Below are 15,837 nucleotides of genomic sequence, written 5' to 3'. Positions count from 1 at the left end.
TTCTGAACTTTCAATGATATTTTGCCATATTAAGAAGTGGAAGATTTGCCTGCAAAGAAATTAAATGCTTCCACAAACTCCAGCAAAGGTTTAATGTTTTTACTAAAGCACCACTCTCTTTCTTCATTATTCTCTTCCTTGAAGCTGGTATTTAGTCACAGCAGCTGAGATTGCATTTGGAGAGGGCCGATAACTACACAAGTACTAAAGGCAGCCATAAAGTGTCAATAAATAGCATAAGCAGGAGGTTCAGCTGTCGGACGGTGACACAAAGATGGATTGTCCTGCATCAGAGACTTTCTTAGACAAAGCTTTGAACTAGATAGGAAACCAAAATTAGACTGTAATGGAGAGATTCCATTCTCCGTGGACATTCTGGTTGGGACACTAAATTAATTTACCTTGTCCACTTTGTAGGGCCTCATCTGTTACGTTGTGGGGATATAATGCACTTGTCAAGATGTTCTTGTACAGGCTTAACTTTGTTTCCAGTATCTTTCTGGAGCACATTGCTAATAAACACAGCATATTTCAAACAGACTGTCATTGAAAGGCCAGCTTGAATACTAGGATGTGCATGTATTTTAATAATAATAATAATAATAATAACAACAACAACAAATGGCAAGTTTCTAGATATTTTAATCTCATAATAGGTAAGAAATATGAGCACTGTGGTTTTAATATTCATTCAATAATTATTTATATCAGCATGAACAGCAAATGTGGGCTTCTGTTTTGTTTTCTTATATGAATATGGTATGGAATTTTTTAACCCATAAAACAAAGTAATCTCTCTCTTTTTCTTGTTTTAGGAATGTCAGCAGAATATCAGATCTGGAGTACCTGCCTTGAAGTGCCAGAGCCAGTTAAATATGACAGGGCCTCACAGAGTTTATCCTCGAAGCAGCTGCAGCAGCAGTGAGCTCTCTCTGTCAAGTGCCTGCAGTGAATATTCCAGTGGCTCCTCCTACACTTGGAATGATGGGAAGGCATGCAGTAAAAGGGTAATGAAATAGGTTCATTTATTGTCATTGTCATCATCAAGTTTATTTATGTGACACTTTTCCAAATAACAGTTCAAAGCAGCTCACAACATCAGCAAATAAACTATCAAAAACACACTTCATAAATATATATTTACATTGACAGTTGCAAATAGACATCTGTGTGACAGGATGCTAGGCAAGATGGATCTTTGATCCGATCCAGCAAGCCTTTATGCTATTTTGTTCTTATTTTGTTGTTGGAATCAGTCTGTCTCAAGAGGCAATGGAGTCCACCTCTGGGGATGAAGTTGAACCACTGCATCAGCAGCACCAAATTGACCTCCTCGGGGCACAAGCCTGGGCAGTGTGTAGGGAGGTCTTGGGCTGCCCAAACAACAAGACCCTCCTCTCAGCCTTGCTGATGTGATCCAGAGGGAAGCAGAGCAATACGTTTGGCATCAGCTTAGCTGCAGGAGTTGCCAGAAGGAGGCGTACAAGGCGTCATCCAACCATCTCAGGGACTCCACTCCAGACTTGTGTAGGGTTTACTCCTTTGCCTTTTCTTTGCCCAAATATATCCCACAAACAGCAGAGGTTTAGGATCAGAGTTTTCCTTCTCCTTGATGGGCTATCTTTCCAAGTTACCTGAGCCCCCTCACTTGCCTCTACAATATGTGCAGAAACCGCCTTCTTGACCATTGGACCCACTACTGGTCTTGTCCGCTCAATCCACCAGAGCCTGCCTTTACATGCAGGGGAAGTCCCTAACTCACTGAGGGTTTGAGATCCATTTGCTACCCTCACCTGGTTTAGCTGGCCAATCTAAGCAATTTCCTGGGGTATGGCCACTGTTGCATGCAGACAACTTCTAGGAGCTACCGGTGAGAGCTGAGTACAGGGTGGGGACCAAAGGTGGAGGTACTAGCCCATTACGCGCACAGCGTGTCCCCCACCATTTATTGTTGTTAGCCACCCTGAGCCCAGCTTCGGCTGGGGAGGGCGGGATATAAATAAAATTTATTATTATTATTTATTATTACTACCCCTCTTGTTAACACTCCCCACACCTGTTCTTATTAATATTTACTGAAATATGAAATACACTGTAGGCACATCCAGCAACAGAAGCAATCTTTTAGCTAGAGTCTACATTCCTAGGCCTCATGGAAATGGGCCAGATGGAGGAGCACAGGATGAGTTTAGTAGCTTATAATATTTTAAGATATTTGTATGTGATGCCACATAATTTGAACACAAAATTGACGAGAGCAACAAGGGAAGCCAACACAGTGCTCTCCAGATGTTGTTGGACTACCAACTCCCTCCAGCCCCAACCAGCATAGCCAGTGGTTTTAGCTGATGGAAGATGTAGTCCCACAACATCTGGAGGGTTGCAGACCTTGATCCCTTGTATGCCAGGTCCTCTTTTTATTATAGCATTGTAACAGAACTGTCTGTAGAAAAAAAATACTATAAAAACCATAGGCCTTCTCAAGCTCCACAGTGTGGCCATTTTAACATGGTTGTACAATGTACAACCATAGCAATGAGAGCTCAACATTGTCCTTTTTTTTTTAGTAATGTTTGTAAATTTCTGTGGTAATAACTCTCTCTTACTTCTTTTAAAATCAGTCGTCAGTGAACTGGGATAAAAGAATAAGCATTGGTTCTTCGCTCCCCAGCAACCTTTCCAGTCCTGCTGATGATCTACCTCCAACTCGTATCAAGGAAAACCACATTTTGGAAGGGCTAAAGAAGTTACAGAAACGCAAAATATTACTTGAACCGCCTTCTTCTGTTATATCCAAATGGGGATACAAAGATTGCATGGACTCTAATGAAGGAATATACTCCCCTGGCATTAAGTGCAGCAGTCATAAAGAAGAGGTACATTGCACACCAGAGGAAATGGGGGCCATTTGCATTGAGCACCAGAAAAACTTTGTGTATGATTCAGATTCACATGAGGATGCGGATGATGAGTCTTCATCTTTAGCATTGCTGTATGAAGTACCGAGCAAAGACTGTAGGCACTATTGTAATAAATTAACTCACAGCGTTTCTGACAGCCTATTTGGTTGGGAGCCTGATAGAAAGCACTTGCCAGAAAGAGGTTCTTATTTTAATTCAAAAGAGAGACCTGAAAAACTGACTAGTTTTGTCAATGAATTTCAGTCAAAAGGAAAATCTTGCACAAATGTGAAGCTGCCTGTATTGCAAATAGATAAAAGTCTTGCTAGCATAAGCTGGAGAGACCTTAATTTACACCTTTCAGATACTGATGACAATGAAATCCTGGACGAATTACATATAGAAAGCAGTGATGAAAAAAGCCCATCAGATTTGTCATTAACTCCTTTTGTTGACAAGCACACAGAGAATTCTGATGTGCGTGTAAAGAAGGAAAATTGCCAGCATGTATCTTCAGAAAAAGAAGCAAGTCAGGTACTCACTCACTCGGGCATTAGGCCAAAGGCATGTAATTTCATTAAGCAACAAAAAGTTATAAAGAAGACTTCTTCAGAAGAATGCATTACTGTTATATTTGATGCTGAAGATGGCAAACCTATTGAATTCAGTTCACATCAATCCGGAGTTGTCACTGTAACTAGAAATGAAATTTCAATCAACCACTCATGTACTGGGCCCAATGCAGAATACACTGAATGTTTACCTCAGGGAATAGTTAATTTCCAAAAAGCAATGGAAGCTAAAAACTACAGCATTTTGCAAGCACCTGATAATGAAATTGAGAGAAAGACTCTCCCAAATAACTTAGAGAACGAGCATGCAGTTGACCCGACTACATGCAACAGTCAGTCTCCTTTACTCCCCAAAAGACCCGTGTTTCACAACATCCCACAGCAAAAGCTAATGAAACCAGTTTGCAGTATTTCTTCCAAGCCTAGGTCTCCATCTTGTATGCAGGCAGGTAGTAACCAAAACCAAAAATTGACAAAAATTCCAAGCAGAGATAAGTTCTCGCCACAAAAAACAAATATCACAGTGAATGAATATTCCACTAGCACCTCTTCACACTGTCCTATGACACTGGAGAAATCTGTAAAATGTTCAAGGTTCAAAAAAGTGCAGAGTCCCACTAAGAATACTGATTCAAAAGTAGATTTGCTTATTTCAAGGGCACACCCTCTGCAAAATTCTAAAATGCTTTACAGAACAGATTGGCCCAAGAATCAGGTCCCAGAATCAACTTCATTGCCTCAACATCTTATAGAGTCAATTGACTGTGAAGAACCACCAACTAGAGATATCCATTGTGATTTGCCTGCTGTAGAAGCCAGATCTCCATCACCACCACCTCCTCCAGGCAGGTCAACATCACTATTGATAAGACCAAACTATGAATATTCACCACCTGTACCCAATAAGCCAGGAGCAAGCATTCCCAGTGAGACAGTAAAAGGTCCAGTCATGTCACCGCTGAAAACGGCCTCAATGTCTATTTTTCATAATGTGCATAGAATGCCAACTAACAAGCTCCCTTCAACACCTAAAGTCAAATTAAATCACTTCAATGAGAAAGGAGAGATGTTTACACAAAGCAAATGCATATCAGAGCAACCCTCCACAATGTGCCAAGTCATTCCCAAAGTGTTTACAAAGAAAGTTCCTCCTAAAACCTCAAACCAATCAGTATCCTGCAATAATATAGAACGTAATTCCAAGGATCTGTCCCCAGACTGCACGTCACAAGATACAGATCTAATGCAAAATGGACTACTGCCTAAGGACACTGAAGTACCTCAGAAAAATAAATTTCCAAACAGATTCTCCACATCACCAGATTGTCAGCCAGCAATGATTGGGAAACCTTTTCTGCCTCAGATTAATCACTCCCCATTATCACTGTTGTCTCAGGAAAGTGATGCTGGAAATATACCAGAAAAGAGTCTGAAACCACATCTGCCTGTAGGACTTAAATTACTCATAAAATCTCCTCAGCTCCTCAGAAAGAGTTCCACTATACCAGGGAAGCAGGAAAAAGACAGTATGAATGCAGCCTCCAAAAGCTGTGTGAATTCATCCAAACGGAGGCAGGGTGAATCTTTAGCTCAAACCACCGTAGACGTAGCTGACACTGAATTAAGGAGTGCTGAGAATGGAATAAAAGAAAGTTTTGCTGGGGATCTTGGTATGAATCCAGCTTCCTCTGTTTCACCTGAGACTTGCTGCTTAATAGAACGAGGAGATGGGTTGGAAAACAGGTTAGTTAAGAGATCCATTTCTTCTAGTAGTAAGGCATACTTGAAGCCTGCTCTTGGTATGAATGGAGCAAAGGCCCGAAGTCAAAGTTTCAGTATTCACACAGGGGAAAAGTCACCTATACCTTCCACAGAAGGGTTAGGAAAAGTTCGGACCCAGATCATAACAAACACATCTGAAAGAGGGAATTCTTTAACGAGGCAGAACTCTGCTGTGGAAGGATTACAAATCAGAGCTGTTCCTGGTTCAGCAGTGATGTCAGATACGGTTTCAAACACGACAAAAGTTCCAGAAACTTCTTATTCTAGACAGGGTTCTTCTGCAAGCATGAGTAGTTCCAGCAGTCAAGTTGGTAGCCCAAGCAAACTACCATTCCATATGTCTCCAAAGGGGGATTTATTCTGCAGCATTTCAAAAACTGAGGACAACAAATCACCATCTCAGAGAGATGTCCAAAGTAAATCTTTCCATGATGAAAAAGCCAGCGAAATTTCCAAACATCAACCAGTAAGCAAAAAAAGTGTTACACAAGCAGAAATGGCATTGGAGTCATCAACTAGTATTTCATCAGAACAAATTTTGCCACTTCAGAAAAATCTGGACAGCACACAATCTCCTCATAAACACGAAGCAGGCAAGGTAGTATTGCAAGAAGCCTGCATAAAGGCATCTGAAGCCTTGGAGAAGGTTTCAGCTTCATCTGTTTTACAGCCCACGATAGAAGAAAAAGTCATGTTGTGCATCCAGGAAAATATGCAGAAGGAACAAGGGCAGAGCAAATGCCCTACCACTGAGACTAAACAAAAGAGTGGGGGGCCTTCTATTGCTAGCTGGTTTGGTTTTCGAAAGAGTAAGCTCCCAGCCTTGAGTGGTAGAAAAGCTGATGTTTCTAAAGTAAAAATAGAAAAGAAAGAGCCGAAGGGTTTAGCTTTTGGAAGCAAGCAAACAAAATCGGAAAAAAGAAAAGACAAAAAGAAGACTGAACAGCACTGTGAAGCAGAAAACGAGATAAATAAGAAAACTCTGAATTGTAGTATTTTAGACAGTGTTCCAAAAGGGAAAAAAATGACAAAAGCCACACACAATAACCTCAGCCAAACTGGGTGCGAACAAAAGAACAGCTCTGCCACCACACACTCAGGAAAAGACAGCTTTATGAAAGAGCTTTTACACAGGTAAGGTTTTTGGAAATGTAGATTGAGATATAGATATTGTGAAGGCATGTAGATTTCATTTCATTCAAACTCCCATCTTAGTTTCTTTAGTAGGAAAGCACAAAGAACACACTTTACTATGCCACGATCAAGCATGCCCTCGCAATATGTACAATGTGGCTGTTTTCTCTTTCCAAACAGCATCCCTTTTCATCCCTTTTACTATGGCACATCACAAGCTGCTATATAAAATCCTGCTGACATTAAAAAGTAACTTGCAAGGCGCACCCAGTAGCTGGAAGCACCTTGCAATGAGCATGTAAGCTGTTCATCCCCAAAAAAACACAACCCCACAAACTTTCCACAAATTGACTCTCATTTGTCTCTAGATTCCAGCTGTAGATGAGGAGCCCTGTAACACCCTATATGGCCTAGCATCTGCACAGCCTTCTCCATGTCTCGTCAATCCCAGGGATTTGACTGGTGATGACACAAGGGAGAGCTTGCTTTCTGGTAGCACTTGGGATATGAAGCTCCTTCCTTAGTGAGATTAGCTCAGCTCCCACTTTAGCAGCATTTTTATACCGCCTCAGTACTACCACCCAGCTCCACAGGATTTCAGCAGACCAATGGTTTGTTTAATTTGTCTCTTTTCTCATGGTATCTTCTTCTATTATTTAGTCCACTTTGTTGATTATTATTTGCGTTTTAGTTATTCTGTCTGTCTGGTTTTCATTGCAGCTACTTGGGCTGACACCCGTGAGGTAGAAAATTAGGATATAGAACATAAAATGAATAAATCATTTCAAGATTCTGGATACACCATACCTGTAAAATGATCATTCCTTTTGTGAAAAATCAGACAATATTAGGATGTCAGAGAGTAGGATGTCAAGGAGCCTAGACTTTTCCGTGGCATGCTATTTTTATAGCAAGAGAGCTTTTTAAAAGCATATGGCCATGCATTCAGAACTGAAACCCCTCTACTACCACCTGCCTCCTAGAATAGCATAGCGCAGTAAAAACTATACCACATGGCTGCTCCGATCATTTGTATCTGCTCTTTGTTAACCAGGTCAGTGGGCTCTGAAATTAAAGAATAGAAAGACTTATAAAAGCTAATACAAATATTAAGCCATAGAAGGTTGTTTTTTTTCCTAGGAAAAAACCCTGTAGGCATAGCAGTATGGGAGGAAATGCATTGCCTGGTTTTGTTTTGTTTTTAAGGTCTTCTAAAATTTGCTATTGTTAATTGTTAGTAAATACATACAGCAACTAACCAGAATTAAGTGCATTTATGGCCACCTTAGACCACAAAGACATTCGGCAATAATGGTTCAGTGTGTTTTCCAATTTGCCTCCCAGTCATAGAAAATTTAAAATAAATCATTATATGTTGAAAGACTAAATTGATATAGTACCTGAAATTGCAAGTGACAGATTTGATCAAGGCTAGTTAGAAACATTTATCACTCACAGGTCTACGGGGAGAAAGATGCAGGGAGGTTACGTTAAACATTAAAGGAATGGTGGAAGTAGAGTGATTGAAGAAGGGCAATGTAATTTATCAGAGGAATCACTTTCCACCTACAGAGTTGATAAGAAAGCAGCCCAGCCGACAGAAAGTGGATCACATAATGTTTCCTACAGGAGCGTGTCGAAGGGCGGCTCCCAGGGCTCTTCTCTTCCCAACAACTCTGTCGGCACTCAAGGAAACCAGAAGAAAACCAGCAAAACAAAGGCTGATATGGAAATACCAAATGATGCAGTGGTACGTAACAAGACCCTGCTGTCCTTAATTTTTACTTTTTCCCCATACTGTTACTGCTCCAACACAGGGTAGAAATATGCTTGTCATTGCTGGGGAACGATGGATTAATGTCAGCATCTGATGGCCTGATTAGGGAATCCGATTATACTAATGCCCATAGCTGTCATTTGATGGAAACATATTCAGCCTTTTTTATGGCAATTTGCACTTGGTTACCTGTACTTTCAAGCCCACTTCAAGGTCCTAGTTTTCACCTTTTCAGTGGTTCCATGGCTTGAGACCCACATGTCCCCAGACATTCCTTCTGGATATATCAACTACCCTGCTGGTTGTTCCCTGAAAACTAAGCCTTGCTTCATATCCTTCACTCTGTGATATAAGGCCTTCCATATCTAGAAGGAAGGTACTTTATAGTAGTGGCCTATTCTTGGAGCATACAGGACCTGGAGATGCCAGGGTTGGAACTAAGACCTGCCACTTGCAAAACAAGTGCTCTACCATTGATCTGTAGCCTTTCTTCTACCACCACACTGCCCCACACACCAGGACCCCAATCTGAATCAGGTCCCCAGCACTGGCAGTTTGTGTGGGGTGGGAAAACTTTGTGTTGGATGTCACATCTGGGTTAGCCCTAAGAACACCATTGGACAGTTGTTTCTTTTAAGCTTCTTCTGTTATTGCTCTGAAAAAAGGAAAAGGTGAGTGATTAACATCCCGTGCATGCTGCTGCGTTCTACGAGGAAGCTTGAATTGTGAAGTAATTACATATTTCTCAGGGATATATTCTAAAGGTAAAACATATTTGCAAAGCCCTTCATGAATTGAAAAATCTATTAGCTCAGTATTGATGTTTAGGGTGCTTAAGGTTAAAAGTATCAGTGGCTTGCTCTCAACATCAGGCAAATGTCTGCAAGCATTTGTGCTTCCATGTAAAGCAAGCTTTAACTAGAAGATATACAAGGTCATTTGTTAAAAACATCTCAGAACCTGCATTCTGAATCCATATGCTTTGGAAAACTTTTTCTATCTCCCCTCCCCCTCTCCCCCCTTTCCCCTTTCCCCCTTTCTGTAGCATGTAGCTTCTATAGTATCATCTTTTCTTTGAAAATGTAGATGTCCCCTGCATTATAAAACCACAAATTATAAGCATATCTAAGTCTGCCCTTGTAATGTCACTGAAAGGAATGAGAGAGAATGAAAGTCTGGAAATGTGCAATATGCAGGAAATTCAATCCAACTGATCTAGAACTTTGATAGCAAAGCAGAGCCCCTTATCACAGCCACTCAATTTAACTATGCCCCATTTAATATGGTGCTGACAGCTTAGGGTATATCTTCACTGTACAGAAGTATTTTTTTTAAGCATGCTGCTTTTACAATTTCTTTTTTAACTTCCTTATTATTGTCTAATGGCACAGTAATTTGCAGAAGTTTTTGTCTCATTTTGTGAAGTCTTTGCAAATGTAACAATAATAGCCATTTAGGACTTTAAGTATATCTTCAAGAAACACACTTCATTTTATCGGGCAAGTACAAAGATTGTTCTGAATCTACATAAATAATGAAGAAATGTTAATTTTTTTCTCTTTAACTTCTAAGGACAAATTAGTCACGCTGCAAAGGCATTACCTTTTCCTTCTCCAGACTGCACTTTGTTAAGCTGAAAATCAAAGTGTTATTAGGACATTGTTTTTGAAGATTGGATTATATTATATGCTACATCTTTGTGGGTTTTTCAATACTTGATTTTATTCTGTAAATGAAATAGCTTGCATTACCATGTTGAAGCCATTTGGGTTGAAAGAAAAATGAGTGCCTATAATCTGTGTTTTGGAATCTGTTGTGTGTTTTTTTTTTAATAACGACAGAATTGTGGGGAATTTCAGTTTGTCCTCTAAACTTGGTACTACTCAATCTCATTTAAAATGCCTATATTATTTCCTGGTCTTCATGTCTTTTTCTCCCTTTACTGGCTTCTCACTTTGAATCACGTTGCAGAGAATTCAGTAAAAAAAGATAGCTGTGATTGAAAACACTAGCGTGTGGTAGAATTTCCCATTGTGCATTCTTTTTTCCCTAAAAAAGGAGGGGGGGACATGCCTTTTTGAGAAAAACAGCACAAACCTTTTCAAAAGCCCTGAGCAGAGATGATTTCTTTTTCTTTTTACACTGTAACAATACAAGGTACATTTAGAGATGAGGGTCAAACCAGTAACTAACACTTGCAAAAGTTGATAAAGAATGCATGCCTTAAATTTCATCTGAACGGAAAAATCAAATGTGCCTTTTACATTTAATGCTCCTCTAAAGTGGGTTTTCAAAAGTGTATCTTTCATGCGCCATAGAATTATGTCTTTTCTTTTTCAGCATGTTAATTAAAGGCTTAGGGTTCTATTATGCCATCACTTAAACACTTATCTCAGACTGTGGTTTCCTGGCGATTTTTATATACATTTTTAAGAAAAACATGTTCCATTAGCATCGTTGGAACAGATCGTTTGCGCAGGGTATGCAAAACAAGGACTTTGCTGGAAATCTTGCTCATTTGCTTACATAAATAGCCCCATTTCGAACCTAACCATTGAGTATTTTGTGAAAAGCAGGAAAGATTCTATGCTCCCCCAAACTAAAGCCAATGTGGTTTTAGTTTTTATGTGCTTACCACAGCCAAGGTGGAAAAGCACCTTGGGAAGCCAGGTGTGTGAGAGTAGAATATCAGACTGCCATAATGAAAGCATTCTTGCTTGAGTTAGAACTGAGCCACATTGTTGAAGCTAATATGGTACAATGGGAAGGGCACAATGGATTGCAGTGCTCATTCTTTCTTCCCATATTTTTACCTTGGGTGTCAAAGTATTTAAGTTGCCCATGCACCTTTAAACCACTGGTTGACAAAATAGTATCTAAGGCAGCAAACCAGTTATCAGTGAAAGATAGTGTTGGTAGCTGAGTGGAGAAATGGAGTGGAGAGTTCTTAACCTTTTTTCTTTCAACAGCTTTTCAATTCAAAATCTGTTTCAGCCCAGGTGGTAGTGACAGCGGAGGTGGCAGTTCATTTTATTTATATAGATGTGAAAAAGATGCCAGAATTATGTGACTGCAGCACTGAATGAAGATACCATGTCACACATTAATTTTATTTCCTCAGTTCTTTAACATAAATTAATAAGATACAACATTTGAGGAGGAAGAAAAATACAAGATCATGAGAACTTAATGCATTTCTTTAATCTTATAAAAATAAATATTACTTTATCTTTTTGAGAAATTGTTGTTTAGTCATTTAGTCGTGTCCGACTCTTCATGACCCCATGGACCAGAGCACGCCAGGCATTCCTGTCTTCCACTGCCTCCCACAGTTTGGTCAAACTCATGTTTGTAGCTTTGCACAAAGACTTAATTTTTCTTGCCAGTTGCATCGTATTGTTCTTAGCAAAGCATCTAGAAACAATTTAAACATCATTCATAATAGGATGCCGTGCAAGCTGGTACTATGTGGGAGTTGCATTAAGGTGGATAGTAAAGGGTGATAGCAGAGATACTAAAAGTTAAACAGATTTGTTTTGAAATACACGGTTTTTGTTCTGTTAAAAGAGAGATATGTAAGCAGTTACAATTACTGTTCCCCCCCCCTTACAACACAGATCAAAGTGGTAACAGAAAACTTCCAAGAAGATGAAGAGAACGCCATCGCTGACTCAACTTGTCAAAGCCACTTAATAGGTAACATCAACAAAAAATTTAAAATGTTGTAATTTGTGGCTTAGATTCTCTTAGTACATTATGTAGTCTGTGCAATTGAACAGAGTTATGTACAATTAATCCCATTGAATCACACTAGACTGAAGGTAAAACTGGATGAGTCTCTTCTCTATATATTTTAGCAGGCAGCATTGGGGGATCAGGCCAAAGATCTTACTCAGCCAGCAGCCTGTACTTGCAGTGGCCTAACAGATATCTGTTCGAATAGGAACAAGATACTTCTCCTTCAATGGCTCAGTACAGAAATTAATGTAATCATATATTGGGGATCGGAAATATGCCATAAGCACAAATATTCTACCTCTACATGCTAGTTCCATCATGCCTTTCCTTGTTTGCCTAAGTGTAAACTGTGGTTGGGTCTCATCAGAAATGCCTTTAAACCATAATCATCTACTTTTCTTCATTCAAATCATATTTCTTTTCAGTGAGAAATTTATTGCCTTAATGCAGGTAGCTTTACCATCTGTAGAAATGTTATGAACAGGCTTCTAAATAGCCATACTTCCTGGCTACACTGCTATCCTTCACCCTGATTTTTAGTGCTATGTTATTTGTGCATCATTGTAGCAGTGCATTTGGAACATACCAGTTTACCAAGTTGGATGCTATATGCCAGCGATGGGAACCTCCAGCTCATGCGGCTAATTAGGCTAATTAGCAGGCCTTCTCATTTGTCCCATCAGTTTATTTTGGCCAGACCACAGCTACTTACCCTACACCTGACAATGTATATAATGTGTGCTGGGGGACAGGTAAAGTCACAGCTGGTCCAAAAGGGGAATGTGCAGGCACCGTCAATCAGCTGAATATCAGGGCTTCAAAGCGCAGCCCAGGGCTCTCTGCAAGCACCGAGGATCAGTTGGTGGTCGGGGCTTGAAAAGAGTGCTACACAGCCGAAACACTGACAATCATCTGGGATCAGGAACTGCCTAGCGCTGATGAGGGGACTGGAGAAAACAGCTTGTATTCAAAGCTCTTCTTCCAATGCTCTGAATACTAGTTGCATTCTGAAGGGCTTCAAAGGACCTCTCTGTGACCAAGGATCAGCTGTTTTGAAGGCAAGTTCCCAGCACCGATCAGGCGACTGGCAGGTGGATGTTCTTGTCCCCTATCAAATTCGGCGACAGAGGATAGCGGAGATAAAGATCTGGCCTTCCAGCCAGATCCAGTTCCCCACCCTGGTTATGTGCACTCCCAAGATGAATCATCAGTAGAGGAAAGGTTCATGGGAATATAAATTAGGATGTTGAATAGTATTGTCAAATGTAAGAACATAAAATGACTGCATATACTATGCTGCTTATATATTTCTAATACTATTTACAGAACTATTTAGCATGATTGACATCAGAGAATAAATTATCATTATTATTTATTATATTTGTATACTACCCTTCATCTGAAGATCACAGGGCAGTTCACAACATAAAAATAAAAGATGAGAACACAAAACACATAATAAAACGAAAGCAAAAAACCCAAAACCATTAACTATTAAACCATTAAACACATTTAAAGGGTCATATAAGGTTAATCAGCCAAAGGCTTGGTTTTTGGCTGGTGTCTAAAGATAGGTAATGAAGATGCCAGGCAAGCCTCCCTGGGGAGAGCATTCCACAAATGGTGAGCCACTGCAGAAAAGGCCCATTCCCTTGTTGCCACTCTCTGGACCTCTCACAGAGGAGACACATGAAGAAGGCCTCAGGTGATCAATGCAGGATACAGGTTGGTTCATATGGGGAGAAGTGGTCCTTGAGGTGTTGTGGTCTTGAGCTGTACAAGGTTTTATAGGTCAAAACCAGCACCTTGAATTGGGCCTGGAAAAAAATTGGTTGCCAGTGCAGTCAGGCCAGGATTGGTATAATATGTTCAACTGTCTTGCCCTGATGAGCAACCTGCTGAATTCTGCACCAGCTGAAGTTTCCAAACCATCTTCAGAGGCAGCCCTACATGTTATCAAAGTGTTGCAGTTATCTAATCTAGAGGTTACCAGAGCATAGATAGAAGTTAGGTTATTCCTGCCCCAATAGGGGCATAGCTGGGCCACCATCTGAAGCTAATGGAAGGCACTCCATACCACTGAAGCCACTTGAGACTCAAGCATCAGCAAAGGATCCAGAAGTACTCCCAAGTTGTATACCTGCTCCTTTAGATGGAGTATGACCCCATCAAGAGCAGGCAACCTCCCAGCCATCTGTTCTAGGAAATCACCCACTAACAGTGCCTCTTCTTATCTGGATTGAGCTTCAGTCTGTTGGCTCTCATCCAGTCTGCTACTGAGGCAAGACAATGGTCCAGCACTTCCACTGCCTCACCTGTAGATTTAAAGAAGAAGTAGAATTGTGTGTCACCAGCTTAATTTCTGACAATGTACTCCAGACCTGCAGATAACCCCACTCAGTGGTTTCATAGAATCATAAAATCATAGAATTGTAGAGTTGGAAGGGATCCCAAAGGTAATGTAGTCCAACCCCCTGCAATGCAGGAATCTCATCTAAAGCATCCATGACAGATGGTCATCCAACCTCTGCTTAAAAACCTCCAATGAAGGAGAGTCCACAACCTCTCGAGGGAGACCATTCCACTGCCAATATTAAATAGCATAGGGGATAAAATTGAGCCCTGAGGAACTCCACATTAAAGGCTCCATGGAGCTGAAAAGCACTCCCCAAGCATCATCCTCTGAAAATGGCCATCCAAGTAGGACTGGAACCACCACCAACTCAGACATGTTATCCAGAAGGATACAATGGTCAATAATATCAAAAGCTGCTGAGAGGTTGAGGAAAATTAACAGGCACATTTCCCCTGTTTCTCCCACACTTACAATTCCTCTGTAAGTCTCTTTTTCTCAGCTCTTTATTGTTTCCTTCTTATCAAGAGATGGCAGTGCAAATACATTCATGTACCACACTTCACATTTTGGGAGGCTGAGTGTTGGCATAAATGTAAACCAAAATGTTTGTGATGAGGATCTGTGTCTTGTTCTCGTTTTCTCCTGCTTATACTCCATATGAAAACATCTGCGCTGCCAGCTCACAGCAATCTCTCTCTCAGTGCCAGGCTCCAGCTGATATGACTTTGTGTGCTTTGTTTCAAACTTCCTCCCAATCACAGAAGGTGCTTCGAAACTATAATTTAAAGATTATTATGATAAATGGTTACATACTCACATTTTAACGAGCCATTCTCTCTCTCTCCTCCCCACTGCCACCTAATTTTTCACTGTGCAAACTAACATTTTAACAAAGTGGAATGTGTGTGTATAGTGTGAGGGTAGGGGGAAACTATGCTAATGGCACTAAGTTCAGGATACACTGTGCAATCCCTGGACTGGTGCCTGGATACAGTGGTGAACTGGATGAGGGTCAACAAATGGAGTTTGAATTCTGGGGAGAAAGACGCCTTTGGGGTGGGTGGTTCTGATGTCCAGGAAGTTGGTCAGTTGTCTGTTCAGAAGGTAGCACTCCCTCTGAAGGAGCAAGTACAGAGACCAGGTTCAAGGTCCATGTGCTAATCCATAAATCACAACTTGGGCTCAAAGTACCTTAAGGACTATCTTGATTCCTTATGTTCCTCTTCAGTTGCTGAGATCCTCTGATCTCAGCAACACTCATGAGTTTTGATTCACCTTCACTAAAGACAGAGCATTTAGTTCAGCAGGTCCTGCCCCTACCAGTAGAGGTTCTTCAGAAACCATCCCTCCCTCCCTCCAAATACAACATGCTTGTTCTTTTTCTTTTACCCAATGTGTATTTATTGGTGTTTATTACTGATGTTTTAATGGATCTTTTGTTGATTTTATCCTTGTACTCTACCCAGCTATATTTTTATGAAAGCGGGACTTACAGATTTGTAAATAAATTAATAAGCTAATAATTTTAATGAGAGAGATTCAGTTGTTAACAATTGTCAGTGTAAGATCCTCAAATGG

General features: G+C 40.5%; 1 protein-coding gene across 12 annotated transcripts in view; it reads left to right on the top strand.

The window, feature by feature from the left end:
• The window catches only part of NCKAP5 (NCK associated protein 5), a 627,572-nt gene that overhangs the window by 528,774 nt on the left and 82,961 nt on the right, over positions 1-15,837 (top strand). For all 12 annotated transcript variants that reach the window (XM_081005049.1, XM_081005050.1, XM_081005048.1 and 9 more), the window contains 4 exons: positions 816-1,007; positions 2,622-6,388; positions 7,961-8,138; positions 11,783-11,861. In XM_081005049.1, the coding sequence (XP_080861175.1) occupies positions 816-1,007; positions 2,622-6,388; positions 7,961-8,138; positions 11,783-11,861 (4,216 nt within the window). The remainder of the gene's footprint in view (positions 1-815; positions 1,008-2,621; positions 6,389-7,960; positions 8,139-11,782; positions 11,862-15,837) is intronic.

Source organism: Podarcis pityusensis (genome assembly GCF_964106645.2).
Source record: "Podarcis pityusensis genome assembly, chromosome: 1".
Lineage (NCBI taxonomy): Eukaryota > Metazoa > Chordata > Lepidosauria > Squamata > Lacertidae > Podarcis > Podarcis pityusensis.
The sequence above is the reverse complement of the archived record's forward strand: the minus strand, read 5'-3'. Positions and strand labels throughout refer to the sequence as shown.